The following is a 12,979-nucleotide window of genomic DNA, read 5'->3' on the forward strand; positions in this document are numbered from 1 at the left end:
TACTGGGTTATATAGCATCGACAAGACATTGAGGCAAAATGTCTCTCGAAAAGCAACCCTCATCAACGGATGAAGAGGTACAAGATACACCCTCCTCTATTCCAATCGAGCCCAGTCGGGACCACAAAGGTACCCCCCCATTCCACCCTCCTCCCATTCCCCAAATCTTGTCCGCTAACCATGGTAAAACAGTAAAATGGTACCGCTCAACAACCTACAACGCCCTCGTCCTCGGGCTCTGCAACTTCCTCGCCCCAGGAATCTGGACCGCAATGAACAGTCTCGGCGGCGGGGGGTCCGAAAGTCCCTACCTCGTCGACGCGGCCAACGCACTCACCTTCGGCCTGATGGTATTCTCCTGTTTCTTCGGAAGCGTTGTCGTGCGCATCGTCGGAATAAAATGGACACTCATCCTGGGGACAGTCGGATACGCACCATACGCCGCAGGATTATATACCCATAACCGATTCGGGACGGACTGGCTGGTTCTCTTCGGCGCAGCACTGTGCGGTCTCTCAGCGGGGATATTCTGGATGGCGGAGAGTGCCATTGCCCTATCGTATCCGGAGCCGGAGAATCAGGGTCGGTTCCTGGGTCTATGGTTGAGTTTTCGTGTCGGAGGGCAGATCCTCGGCGGGGCGATTAACCTGGGTTTGAATGTTCACCGGAATACAGCGGGAAGTGTGAGTTATGCTGTCTTCGGGGTGTTTATTGCCTTGCAGGCACTCGGGCCTGCGGCGGGCTTGTTGCTCACTGAGCCGGGGAAGGTGATGAGACGGGATGGGATGAAGGTGAAGTTGCGGATTGCGCATAGCGCATGGTACGAAATAAAGGCCATGACGCGGTTGTTCTTCCGGAAGGAGTTCCTGTGTATAGTGCCGCTGATCGCGCAGGCGACGTACACGGAGGCGGTGATGTTCACGTACTTGGATCTGTGGTTCAGTGTGCGGGTGCGGGCGCTGGGCAGTTTCTTGTCGGGTGTGTTGGCGCTGGTGTCTGGCAATCTGTTGGGGGCGTTTTTGGATAGTACGAAGCGGTTTGGGTTGAAGACGAGGAGTCGGGGGGCGTTTTTTGTGGTGTTGGGGTTGCAGGGAGGGTGGTGGATTTGGGCGACGGTTGTGACGACGCAGTATACGAATGAGGGGAGGAGCGGGATTGACTGGGTGGATGAGGGGTTTGCGAAGGGCTTTGTGCTCTATTTGATGTGGGTTGCTGGGTTTCAGTTGAATTATATGTTCCTGTGAGTGCTCCTGCTAACTGGGGGTGGTTGGGATGGGTGTGCTAACTGGGGTTATAGGTACTTTGTGGTTGGCAATTTGGCGGCTGATGAGGAAGAGGTCGTGCGGATTAGTGGGTTGTTGCGGGGGATGGAGTCGGCTGTGCAGGCTGTTTCGGTAAGTTTCTCGATCTGTTGTGTTGATGGTGGGTGCTGATGAGTGTAGTATGGTTTGAGCAGTGTTGGTATCATGGCTTCTGTGGGAGGCACCTATCTCAATTTTGGCCTTTGGGGCATCTCGCTGCTGCCGGCGTGGCTTGTGATTCGTCAGTTTGGCGTAAGCTTGGAGGATCGCAAGTTGGTGAGAGATTACGGACGTGATTAGATTGGATAGATATAGATAATAGATCACAGATCATAGATCATAGACTGGTATGTTCAGTTAAACGCTATCTACATAGATGCAACGTATTCACAGATTGAACAGTCCACCCTTGCGTTTTCCACCAGGATAGACCACCATCGCGGAAAGAAACAGTCCTACCGTGATTCCCAACGCCGTCTGCACCATACTCAAAGCCAACCCTCCCAATGACTCCTGCGTCTGGGTCATTGTCGAATCTGAAACGGTATTATTTTTCACGGCTTCTGCGTACGCCAGTCCGGAGATGATGGATCCACTACTAGCCAGACCAGACGACACCAGCGTCCACATGCCCGGCACGATGGCCGCAGCAGCGTGTCCATGCCAGACTCGACTGTACAAGTTGGCACACAATCCGATCGTGAAAGCTCCAATGGTACTGCCGAACCGACTGTCCAAGTGGTTGGCTGTAAAGTAGTAGGTTGTGTAGCCTGCGACGCCCATGAAGGACATGATCGGCAGCTGCTTCCATTTGGCTTGGTTGAGGATGGCGGCAAAGGCGCAGTAGACGGCCACGAACACAAACTCCTGCACGTACACGCTGCCATAGATGTTGGTATCTCGTGAAGGGCAGGATGTGGCTTTGGTCGCATTGTCGTCCATCAGTCCGTAATTCGTGAGACCGACTGTCACGCCGTAGCCAAGGAAAAGCGAGTAAATAATGGTATAGACCAATCGGATGGATCCTGCCACGATCTGATGCGATTGCAATTCCAGACTGCTACACAGCACAGAGTATCCCGGTAGAATGAGCGCGATGGATGATTCTGCTAGGGCGGAGAAACAGAAAACAGGCTCGCCGCTCGAGTAGTAAATGCTTCCAAATGCACGAGCCAAGAACGACGTGAGCATGGCCACGGTGACTTCGAACACATTGGAGTACAGCGCCGATCGTGGTGCCAGCACATACTGCAACGTTCCGAGGAGACAGCCCAGGACGAAGATAATGGGCATGTCGACCGGGCGCGCGCTGAACGCCCACGGACCCACCGCCACACTCGCCAGGCCGGACAGCAAAACCAACAACCAGGCCTGATGAATGCGACTCTTTCGGGTAAGAAGATCGTCCATGACCGGAAGAGCCTCATCCGGCGACAGTCTGCCATGAAGCACATTCTTGTAGCAATTGTGAATATCACCGAGTCGACCGAGGTCCAATCCGTGGGTTGTGCGGACCAGCTTGACCTCCGCAGTGCGGGTAAGGGGATCGTCAAACGAGATAATCATGCAGCCGGGAATGTACATGAATTGGCCATGTACCCGCAGTCGATAAGCCGTCATCTGCATGTATTCTTCGAGACGATGCGTCGGAGCGCCGAATTTCATCAATGCCCGACACAGCTGGATCATATAGCGCTGGCGGGTGAGAAGCGAACCAATCTTCTGTGTCAACAGCTCTTCCTTCATTTTCTTCCGACCTTCTTTGTCATTCGTTGGATCCTCGTCGTACCACTTCTTCTTGCGACGCTTCCGCAGGTCAGTGGGTAACGGCGCCAGTCCGTCTTCTGTAGATGTTGGCACCGCACCATCGTCATGGATTTCCTCCGGGTTATGGCCCATCTGATGACTGAGTAAATGCCAGAGTACACCTCCGACGAGGTTCTCATCATTACTGTTGGTCCGCGACGGAGTTTCACCCAAGCCCAGGTTCTTCACGAGATTGTTGGCATCGGAACCCAGCACGGACTGCAGCTTGGAAGCGTAGGCATGCTCCTCGAGTTCCTCCTGTGCGAGCATCTCTCTCATCTCAATGTCCTCTTGGAATCCGTAATCTTCAGGGTGCCAGGCCGAATCCAGTCCATCACCGCCGTCAGGATCACGACCAAGTTTTTCCGCGAGTTGTGAAGTGCCATCGCGGATGGCTTTGAAGAGCACGCCCCACTGGTTACCGCCGGCGGGCGGAGGAGGGTTTTCGCGGGTCAACGGTCGTTCGTCATTGTTGGTCGACCGGTTACCCAGACGGTCGTCATCACTGGAGGGGTCGGTGTCGCGTCGAGGAGGACCCAGATGGGTATTGGAATCGTCAACTGGGCTGGACATGCTGAGCCGTAGGCATACTAATGACAATAATCACGAGAGGCTCCTTGCAGGTTTGTCTCAGTTTTCTAATTGTTCCTGGCTGTGCCTGAACTTTCGGAAAGTGTACCACGGAACGGCACTTACATGCTGTGGCAAGGGAAAAGGAAGCGGCCGAATGACAACTGACGGGGCCTGGAAAATGCCAGACAAGACGTTGGCACGACTTTGGCCGGGGAAAAAGAACTAAAAAATTTGGCGGGAAGAGCAAGAAGAAGAAAGATTTCCGACTAAAGGGGGCGTTGACCCACCAGAAAAGAGGAGAAGCGCCGAGCAAATGATGTTATCCCCGGCCAGATGCTGATCCCTCTACGTATCGGGAGGGGTTCGACTCTCTAGTCGCTACGTAGACGGCCACGAACACGTTCAAGTGCTAGAATAGTCTAGACTAAGAGGCCACGAACATCCAGGACGAAAAACTGAGGGAACACGTCTCCACGGGGAAATAACTTCTTATGAAATATGCAGCAGAAATTCCTCGGGCCAGACCTCCCCTGAAGGAAAGGAGCTTCTGAAACAACGGCGGATCAGCCCCCACCGCAAAGCTTCGCCCCTTGGCACTGGCCGTTGGAGTCCCTGTTCCTAAGCTGGGGGAGGCCAGCGAGAGAGATTGAGTTGGGCCATTATCCCCAGATGTGTGATCCGATCGCACTATAATGGGTGATAATTATAGCCAGATTACAGAAGATACTAAGTATAGCCAGAGTAGATGGGACAGTGGAATGGAGACCCAACCGAGGGGTTAACCTGAATAAACTTGCCATTTGACGGACTACTGTTCGACTAGCTTCATTTTCGGGAATAACGGCACCAGTTAACGAATATCCACCCCCAATCGGCACTTGCATCCGTCCAGTCATCCGTGGTTGGCGGTTCATGTCATGCTGTTTGGCTGGTTTGCAACCTCCCCCGTTCCAGAACATGCCGAGCCACGGTTCTGGCCATCCTCGCTTCCGCGACTGTCATTTCAGTCCATGTGGAGACTCATTCTTGCTTTCCATTTATTTGACACACTCCGGACCCCGACCCCCAATGGTATTGCATTGCATTCCATCCAGCACAATTCGATAATCCCTCCTAGTCTCCTTTCGTCAATTTTCGTCCGATCCGAAGTATAACTTGCCCTCCGTCCCTTCTCTCTTGAAGATGCCCAGCTCCAAGGCCAATTTGACCACATCCTCCACCCAGTCGGTGCAGCGATACAAAGGTACGGCCAGGTTCAAGGGCTTCCCACTGAGGGTCAGTTGAGCTGGGGGAGGTGGGATTTCCTCGGCACACTCCCGCTCGAATCGGATAACGTCGTCCTTGGCGATAACGGCAATCTTTCGCTTCGAGTCCATCACGTATCCGGGCAGCAGTTCGGGATCGGGAGTATTGCGATGGCCGTAGTCCATGCCGCGCAGAATGGTGCCCACCACATGGTAGAGCCGTCCGCTGTTGCAGAAGGGTTCCGCGTCGGGGTCGGTTTCGATGAAGATGGCAAGGTGGTTGCGCACGCCGTGCTGTTCGGTGAGGTAGACGTCGTAGAACTCGGGGGGTGATTCGTCCGTGTCCATTTTGAAGTCACTGCAATTTGAGTGGTAGTAAAAGGAAGTTTGATGGTAGCGAGAGGAAGTGTATGGTAGTAAGCGGTTTGGTAGTAGTGAGAGGAAGTTTGAATGGCTGCAGAGTGAGGGAGAGTTTCTCTCGCTGGCCGGGTGTTCTTTGACAGGATGATTTGAGATGAGGCAGCAGTGCATTCACTGTCCAGCCTGGTGGTTGCCTGCTGTCACTGGGATCGCAAAGTAACAGACGCCCCTTGCGTTTGGAATGCAGATAAAAGGCCACCATTCACAAAGCGGCAGGCGCTTTCACGCTGTCACTGCTGCCTCAGATATCTGTCGTGCGAGCCTGGACCACGCCATCAGTTGAACTACGTCTACTGTCTAAGGGAGAGTAGATCACTGATCGCCTCTCAAGTATGACTACACACCCATTAACACATCTAGCCTCCCCTTGGCCAATGCATACACCGTCTCCAACCGGGGCATTGACACCCCGCATGTCCTCCCCAGTCTTACTGCATTCCCCACGATCGCTTCGACCTCAAATGGCCTCCCCATCTTCACATCCTGCAGCATACTCATTTCTCTTCCTGTCCCCTCTTTAGCCCTTCTCTCCGCCAATGCGAATCTCTTCTTCGCCGCCTCCTCATCCACGCCCGCAATCCCTACCGCCCTCGCCAATGCCACAATCTCCATCATAATCCCCCAGGCCAAATCACGCGCAAACGGCTCCGAGGTCAACAGGAACCCGCCATCCGTGCACAATGACAACGCACAGATTGGATTCCATGCTGCATTGAGCAACAATTTCGCCCATCGCGCCTCTTGTATATCCTCAAACAGCACCGCATCCCCGCCTCCTTTTATCATTAACTCGACGAATCTCTCCGCCGCCCGTCTATGTCCATCCGGCGCGCGCGCCGGATACGTTCCTAGTTCCAAGAGGTCCAGGGGCTCCGCATGATCAATCACACCAGCTTCTGTCTGAACGGTAGGGAGGTATACCACCCCGCTGATGACTGGATTGGAGGGAAACGCGTCTGCGATATCTTTCTCGATGTCGATGCCATTCTGCGCCAGGACAATGGCTGTGTTTGGACGGTTTTCAAGGACCGGTCGAAGCTGGTCCGCTAGGGAGGGCGTCCGACCGGGGAAAGCCTTGGTCGTGACAAGGACATAGTCGTATCCGGTGTCGCGGGGACAGTCGTGCACGGAGCGAACAGTGTGGTCGGGGCGATACGTGACGGTGCCGAAGCGGGGACTGCGCAGGGTGAAGCCGTGGTGGGCGACAACATCGTAGTTGGAGCGACAGACGGCAGTGACGGTGCAGCCAGCTTGTTGCAGTTGGTGGAGGTAGATGGCCCCGACGCTGCCAACGCCGAAGACGAGGACGGAGGGGGAGGACGTCATGATCATATGATGGGTTGCTTCTGGGATAAACGTTGGGAGTCGGAGGTGGCTGGCGGCTTCGCCCGACCACGTGGGTCGGTCGGCATCGCAGCATGAGTCTTTTACCGGTGTTTTTGCAACAACATCTAGTACCATATCTTGGGATAGTTCTATGGGTTTCTTTAATTTGTTTATTTCTTTACCTTTTTTGATGTCTTTCAGTATGGAATCTAGCATCATATCCTACCAACACCGAGTTCGGGTGGTGCACATGGTCACAATATATACTTCGCCCACTGTCTGAGTCTACTGATCCGGTTGACACTCTAGATCTTCGCCTCCGACTTGAGGTACTTCTCGAAGAAATCAGCCAGCTGATTGTACCTATACCATCGTCAGATAACCTTTATTTTAATGGGTAATGGCATGCTTACCCCCGCTTGTACTCTGCCAATCCCTCCGGAGTCTCCAGCTTAGCACGAGCACCCATCCAGCCATGCCACATGGTAGGATAAGTCTCGACAATACCACCAATGCCATTGCTAGCAATAACCTCTGTGTACCCCTTGACGGCCTCAACGGGCTCATCCTTAGACGCAAGCACGATATGAGGAATAGTCAGCTTTTTAGCCTCCTCGGCATCCAAGAACCTATTCATGCTCTATCAGCAACTTCATCTATCATCCTCATGATTGACAAAACATACCCAGGATGCACCTGCCCCGAAGCAACAAAAGGCGAGTTCGGCCCCGAGACCTGCGCAGTAACCTGCCAATACCGTCAGCATACATAACCATCACTCTACCCAAACAATATCCATTTGAGAAATAAGTAATACTCACCTTCCCACCCCAACACAACCCAAACGCACCCCAACTCTTCACCGACGCAAACTTCACCTTCGCATCCTCAGCGACCTTCCCCAACACACCCACCTTCTCCGCCACCGATGCCTTGGTATTAATAAACCCAAAGAGAGCTTGCTTCTTCTCCTCCGTATCCGGCGGGAACCACGCCAGATCGGCGCGCTCACCGTGGAAGAAATCAGGGACTAGGACGAGAGCATTAAGTCGCGCAGCGAGGAGATCAGCACCTTGGATGGTTTGGTTGGAGATACCGAAGATGTCGTAGATGTCGATGATGCCAATGGTAGCAGTTGAGGGACCGGTGATATCTTGATTACTAGTGAGTTGGCTATTTCCACAAGAGACCAATTGATAAAAGTGAGGGATGTACATGTCTTCAAATCAGCAATCTGCGTATAACTCCCCTTGGGTGTATACCCCTCCGAAATAACAGGAGGGATAGTACGGCACGCTTCGCAGGTCATTGTTGCGGTATTCAGTGGGATGTTTTATATCTTTAGTGGTGAATTGGCTCGACAATGGGTTGTTTAATTGAGTTGGATAAAGCGTAGAGTAAGAAAGAGGGGCAGTCTGTCTATCTATACCTGGGCTAGAGATCCTTCATTGCCGGAGATAGCTTCCGCCCGGCTTTTAGCGAGCAGCGACCAATTCCCGTGGTGGCCGGGATCGTTGCAAGCAGAGACCGGTGGGCCACTGGAAGGCCGGCAACGGGCCGGAACCGCGCTTCGATGCATACCCCGGGAGGGGGACTGGTGCAATAGCATGGGAGAAACTTGTGATTTTAAGTCCGGCGGAAATAAGATTGTGCCCGTAGAGCATATGCTAACTTTTTAGGCGGATGATCTGGATTCGTAGGCAGTATTCTAATGGAAATCGAGAAAATGTATACTGAAGGAGAGAAAGTGAGATTCTCCGGGATGATTATGGCGCGACATTTGCAGTAGCTGATGGCACCCTCGAAAGAAACTTGCAATATTGAGCTACATTCTAGAAGCTGATATAAAACATCATTATCATAATATACAATTCAATCGCTAAAAGTCGTGTCTGCCTCATGCACTGGCATTCCAGTCGACAATGGCATCATCGCCAACCTTCTCCTTGATGATCCTGTGACTGAGGTCCCACAATGCAGCACCCAACGAAGGATCTGACGCCTGCGCAGACTCCTTTCCGGGCTGTGCAGGGTCACTGAAGTAGTATCCGTTCCAACCCTTCTCTTCAACTTCGGGACTAGTCGCCGCATACAGTGCGCTGAAGGAGCCGTGCTCGGGTGTTCGACCGGCTGCCAGCATTACTGTGGTTAGAAGCTTGCCCAAGAGGCCGGGATATGCGTCCTTCCATTGTTGTTGCATCGCCGTGTTTACCTGAGCATCGTGTTAGTACGGCTATCTATAGTAAGGGGCAGTGGGGATATAACTTACAGCGCCTGGATGCACAGACAGCGCGTAGATATTGTCATTGTTAGGCTTGATTACCCGATCCAACAGTCCGTACTTCACTCCAAGAATGATGGCCAACTTCGTCCGACCGTAAAGCTCCAGGTTGCCGACCTCAGGGTTGTTGATCTCCTCTAGCGTAGCGAAATGAACATTCTTAGGCGCCATGCGATGCTGCTCTGAGGTCTCGAAGACGATTCTGGGCGCAGGGGTATTCGGTAACTTGGACGTCTTTCTCAGCAACGGATAGACCAGATTCACGACATAGAACTGGCCCAGCCAGTTGACCTCGAAATGGCGATCGATGTGGTCGTGTGTCTCGCCGTATTGGTTGACGTTAATTCCCGCCGAGAGAATAAGCTGTCGTCCATGTCAGTATTGACAACTTCGAGGGATATTGAGTGGGGAACGCACAAGATCTAGTCGATCTTCCTTCTTCCGGAAGTCTTCAAACACTTCCTTAATTTCATTCAAGTTCCCCATGTCGCATGGGAACCACTCGATCTGCGCATTCTCGCCGGCTTCTTTCTTAATTTGTTCGATCGCAGCTTGGCCTTGTTCTTCTTTGCGGTTGGTCATGTATACCTTGGCGCCATTGAGAACGAACGCGCGGGCAATCTCGTACCTACATTCCTGGGTTAGCTGCTATCAGGATATACTGTGGCAGAAAACTGACCCTATGCCTAGTGCACCGCCAGTGATGAGGGCGACACGGCCAGTGAGATCATGGATCTCCTTATGAGGACCGAGGATGGGTTGTAGAATGGACTGCATTTTTATTCTTGGTTTCTGTTCAGAATTGATATGTTTCTGAGGTTTTGACTAGAGATAGAAATGTTGTTGAGAGGTGCGTTGGCGGAGGATATTAAGGTTGCAGAGCTAGCTAATTGACTTCGCGCGTAAGTATGATATCAGGATAGTGTCACCGCGATGCCATGGCCGGGGGCGAAAAGGAAAACAGGGTTGCATTTCAGGTCGCTTCAGGACAATCTTGGCCTGAATAAACAGGGGACATTCTAGCCATTGCCCTGTAGACTTGACACTTTGATTCTGACATGCTTGCCTGGTACTTTGTACAATAAGAGCGTTGGAGGGTGAGATGATCACCCGCGCTTTAATCCAGAGATAGTTAATCTGCATAATATGTGATGACTAATGCTGCATTTCTGTGCGTCATATCTTATCTGGGATTAAGTTGTGATGATTTACGTCATTCCCGGTAGCCAACGGCCTTCGATGACTCCAAGGTTGAGAGAGCTACTCAACACAAACTAGACCATTGTCGGGAGGCAAATATCTCTTGCTATCTTGATACACTTCTATTCAATTCAGATGTTGCTGAAGCTTTCTGATATTATAATATACGTGTAAATAGCTCTTACTGCGACCTAGTACTACCCAACATGTTCTCCAGCGCCCCTCCTCCCCAAAATCGCCGCCTGAAAGTCACCGCAGGAACATCCTACGCACCAGAAACCCACGAAACCGTCACCGTAAATAGTACCTCTCCTCTGCAATTTAAGAGCGACCACTTAGCCAGTAACCTCTGGGTCCGCATCAAAGATTATACAGGTGTCTACACCCTCATCTCTAACCCGTCAACACTCACCCAACCATCCTAACAAACACAGGCTATCCAACCACCTCCCCTAAAACAAACACCTACTTCGACTCCCCTCCATTCAGCCAAAACCTCTTCTCCCTCACCTTCACCCTCAATTTCACCCACGACGTAAACGGCAACGACCTCATCTTCGGGAATGACTTCGACCACCCGATCCGCTCATACCTCCCAACCGGATTCAATACCGCGTTAAAGATCGTTAAGTCCACGCTCGACCCCTCGTTGGATGGCGACGCATATGCCGACAAGCCATATCTATATAGCCCTGGACTAGCATCATGGAACCAGTTCGCGATTGGCGATAAAGACGAGGGGGCTGAGAACAATGAGAATATCATAGTGCAAGAAGGCGGCACAGGATCTGGGGTGGAGGTTCGGAAAGGGTACAATATACCCGATAGCTCGTCATCACGGAGAGCGCATTTCCAGGGAGAGGCGAAACGAAAGGACTTTGTCTTTGAGTAGGGGAGGACTTATGCTGCGGATTTTGGTAATGGGTATTTGGATTTTAATGGTACATTATCCGCGTTACTCCATTTATAGTCGGGTTATTTGAGTGACCTTCGAAGCTAATACGCGACAGAATTCGCGATTCGGATACCCGGGTTCAGCTTCCATATTGGCAAATATGTCAGTGAGAAGAACAATGTCCTGCGCTACGTCTTGAAAAACCGCGCGACGGGGGTGGTCTATTTGGTGATTTGTTTGACGGTTGTGCTGGAAGAAGAGGCAGGCGATAATAGTGACGAGGGCGAGGGGGTCGATATGATAGACGTAGAAGACGAACAAGAGGTAGATGATGTGGACTAGTGCTGATCACTGGCTTTGGAAAGGATAGTTGGCAGAGACCGATCAATGTACAAGACGCTAGAGCGATTAAATATTCCGTTGGAGCCCATCGGTATAGAGGATAGTTTACCTTCTTCAACGTTAGCTATATACAGGCACCGGCCCGTGTTATCTACCACCTGAAATGCTAGTGTTAAGCTCTACTTCTCATACTCGCCCAAGGCCCAGTCTAACAACTCCGGATACCACCGCCGCCCGACATCCTGGTGGCTCATGACCCGATGTATGAGCGTACCTTCGCCGACCCGTCCCTTGAATATTTTATTGAAGGTCGCCTCGGCATCTGATCTGACTTTGTCATCTTTGATCAGATCCTTGATATGCGCCGGGATGTCGAGGGAAATATTCTCCGCTGATAAGTCCAGACTCATGCCTTGAAACACAGGAATAGAAAACCGCGGTCCCAGAGGCGCCCCCTGCGCATCGACGAAATTCTCCGCTTCCAAATTTACTCGGTGCGTTGTGGCTGTGCAGACCCCGCCAGTGATAGCCTCGAGCGCGCGACCAATGTTGACGACTAACGAGTCTTGCATTGGCGGCGCGGGGATCCATTTCCCTGCTTTGTTTTGCACCTCAAGTCCGGTATGCGGTGTGGCTTGGAGTAAGAATGTCAGGAATTCGGAATCCTTGTGGGCTCCGACGCCTTGTGCTTCGGATGGAGTTAATGGGGGTGGGTATTTGATCAGTTTTAGCTTCTGCTGTGTTGGGTTCTCGAAGAATTGCTGTAGTGCTGTCGGCGGTAAGTCCAGTGCTTCTGCGATGAGGGTCCTGAATGCCTCGGCAACTGGGCTCATCTCAGCCAGGTACGCCTCGACGGCGTGACGGAAGCCAGGGATGGCTTTCTCATCGGGCCACTGCACTGTGTTAGTATCTTGTGGTTTACATGAATAGACATGACCCACCTGATTCGGACCTCTGATATTACGGTAGAGAGGTGCATCGGGCGCTGGAGGAGGCAACTCAGTCGCAAACTACGATTGTCAGTCTTGAGTGATTTTCCGGGGTTGTGACGGTCGCACATCGAATTGCTCTCGATAATCGATTTGCCGAGCTGTGGTCTCTGCTCCGAGTCTAGAGTATCCCAGAAAATGCTTACTGTTGACCATTTCGATTTCCAGCTTCTTCTCGAGTGGCAGATCAAATATGTGGAAGGTCTTCTCGATTAGCTCGTCGCGCACCCGAGCCGCAATCGGGGCGTTGATGAGGTAAAAGAAGCCCACGTTGACCAAGGCATTGCGCAGGTTGGCGAGAAACTTGGGCCTATCATCTGCTGACAATGCCTGGGCATAATCTAAGACGGGGATCGAGGTGAAGGAACTTGAGCTGGATATCATGGTGAAGGTTGATATAGGCTGTTGAGGAGTTACAGTAGATGCGGGGTGGTTTTATCGGAGGCGGTGGAGCGAACCGCTGCTTGCGCCATTCTCTGACTCGCTGACACCTTCAGCAGTGGGACAAGTGAAGTCTTCGCTTTGCATCGCTTACCACAGGAACTGTATAGTCGGCCACACATGGCGATGTAGGGATGAAAGGAAAAGAAAGTTGTGCTGAG

General features: G+C 52.1%; 7 protein-coding genes across 7 annotated transcripts; 2 read left to right on the forward strand and 5 right to left on the reverse strand.

Annotated features, from left to right (window-relative positions):
* Positions 1 to 38: 38 nt before the first annotated feature.
* On the forward strand, positions 39 to 1,601 carry BDQ94DRAFT_171132 (DUF895 domain membrane protein; the record flags this gene model as incomplete). Its single annotated transcript, XM_026771660.1, has 4 exons — positions 39 to 129; positions 193 to 1,204; positions 1,298 to 1,394; positions 1,443 to 1,601. 4 exons carry the CDS (start codon positions 39 to 41, stop codon positions 1,599 to 1,601), a joined length of 1,359 nt encoding a protein of 452 aa, XP_026625389.1.
* Positions 1,602 to 1,631: 30 nt separating this feature from the next.
* BDQ94DRAFT_145246 (threonine/serine exporter family protein) lies at positions 1,632 to 4,120 on the reverse strand. Its single transcript, XM_026766602.1, has one exon. The coding sequence runs from the start codon at positions 3,678 to 3,680 to the stop codon at positions 1,689 to 1,691; it is 1,992 nt and encodes a 663-aa protein (XP_026625390.1). The 5' UTR covers positions 3,681 to 4,120; the 3' UTR covers positions 1,632 to 1,688.
* Positions 4,121 to 4,807: 687 nt separating this feature from the next.
* Positions 4,808 to 5,272, reverse strand: BDQ94DRAFT_171134 (uncharacterized protein; the record flags this gene model as incomplete). Its single annotated transcript, XM_026771661.1, has 1 exon — positions 4,808 to 5,272. One exon carries the CDS (start codon positions 5,270 to 5,272, stop codon positions 4,808 to 4,810), a length of 465 nt encoding a protein of 154 aa, XP_026625391.1.
* A 408-nt stretch (positions 5,273 to 5,680) lies between these two features.
* BDQ94DRAFT_159999 (2-dehydropantoate 2-reductase) lies at positions 5,681 to 7,979 on the reverse strand (the record flags this gene model as incomplete). The annotated part of the gene is made up of 7 exons (XM_026769146.1): positions 5,681 to 6,690; positions 6,803 to 6,807; positions 7,004 to 7,033; positions 7,084 to 7,299; positions 7,356 to 7,417; positions 7,492 to 7,823; positions 7,886 to 7,979. 7 exons carry the CDS (start codon positions 7,977 to 7,979, stop codon positions 5,681 to 5,683), a joined length of 1,749 nt encoding a protein of 582 aa, XP_026625392.1.
* Positions 7,980 to 8,461: 482 nt separating this feature from the next.
* BDQ94DRAFT_145249 (short chain dehydrogenase/reductase family protein) lies at positions 8,462 to 9,786 on the reverse strand. The gene is made up of 4 exons (XM_026766603.1): positions 9,631 to 9,786; positions 9,369 to 9,579; positions 8,940 to 9,314; positions 8,462 to 8,882 (listed from the first exon to the last, which is right to left on the reverse strand). Exons 1-4 carry the CDS (start codon positions 9,726 to 9,728, stop codon positions 8,568 to 8,570), a joined length of 999 nt encoding a protein of 332 aa, XP_026625393.1. The 5' UTR covers positions 9,729 to 9,786; the 3' UTR covers positions 8,462 to 8,567.
* A 571-nt stretch (positions 9,787 to 10,357) lies between these two features.
* Positions 10,358 to 11,388, forward strand: BDQ94DRAFT_171138 (DUF1769 domain-containing protein; the record flags this gene model as incomplete). The annotated part of the gene is made up of 4 exons (XM_026771662.1): positions 10,358 to 10,526; positions 10,586 to 10,950; positions 11,044 to 11,092; positions 11,162 to 11,388. 4 exons carry the CDS (start codon positions 10,358 to 10,360, stop codon positions 11,386 to 11,388), a joined length of 810 nt encoding a protein of 269 aa, XP_026625394.1.
* Positions 11,389 to 11,567: 179 nt separating this feature from the next.
* Positions 11,568 to 12,761, reverse strand: BDQ94DRAFT_171139 (isopenicillin N synthase family dioxygenase; the record flags this gene model as incomplete). The annotated part of the gene is made up of 3 exons (XM_026771663.1): positions 11,568 to 12,281; positions 12,330 to 12,398; positions 12,447 to 12,761. 3 exons carry the CDS (start codon positions 12,759 to 12,761, stop codon positions 11,568 to 11,570), a joined length of 1,098 nt encoding a protein of 365 aa, XP_026625395.1.
* Positions 12,762 to 12,979: the final 218 nt, after the last annotated feature.

The sequence above is a fragment of the Aspergillus welwitschiae genome (assembly GCF_003344945.1).
Source record: "Aspergillus welwitschiae strain CBS 139.54b unplaced genomic scaffold BDQ94scaffold_19, whole genome shotgun sequence".
Taxonomy (NCBI): Eukaryota; Fungi; Ascomycota; class Eurotiomycetes; order Eurotiales; family Aspergillaceae; genus Aspergillus; species Aspergillus welwitschiae.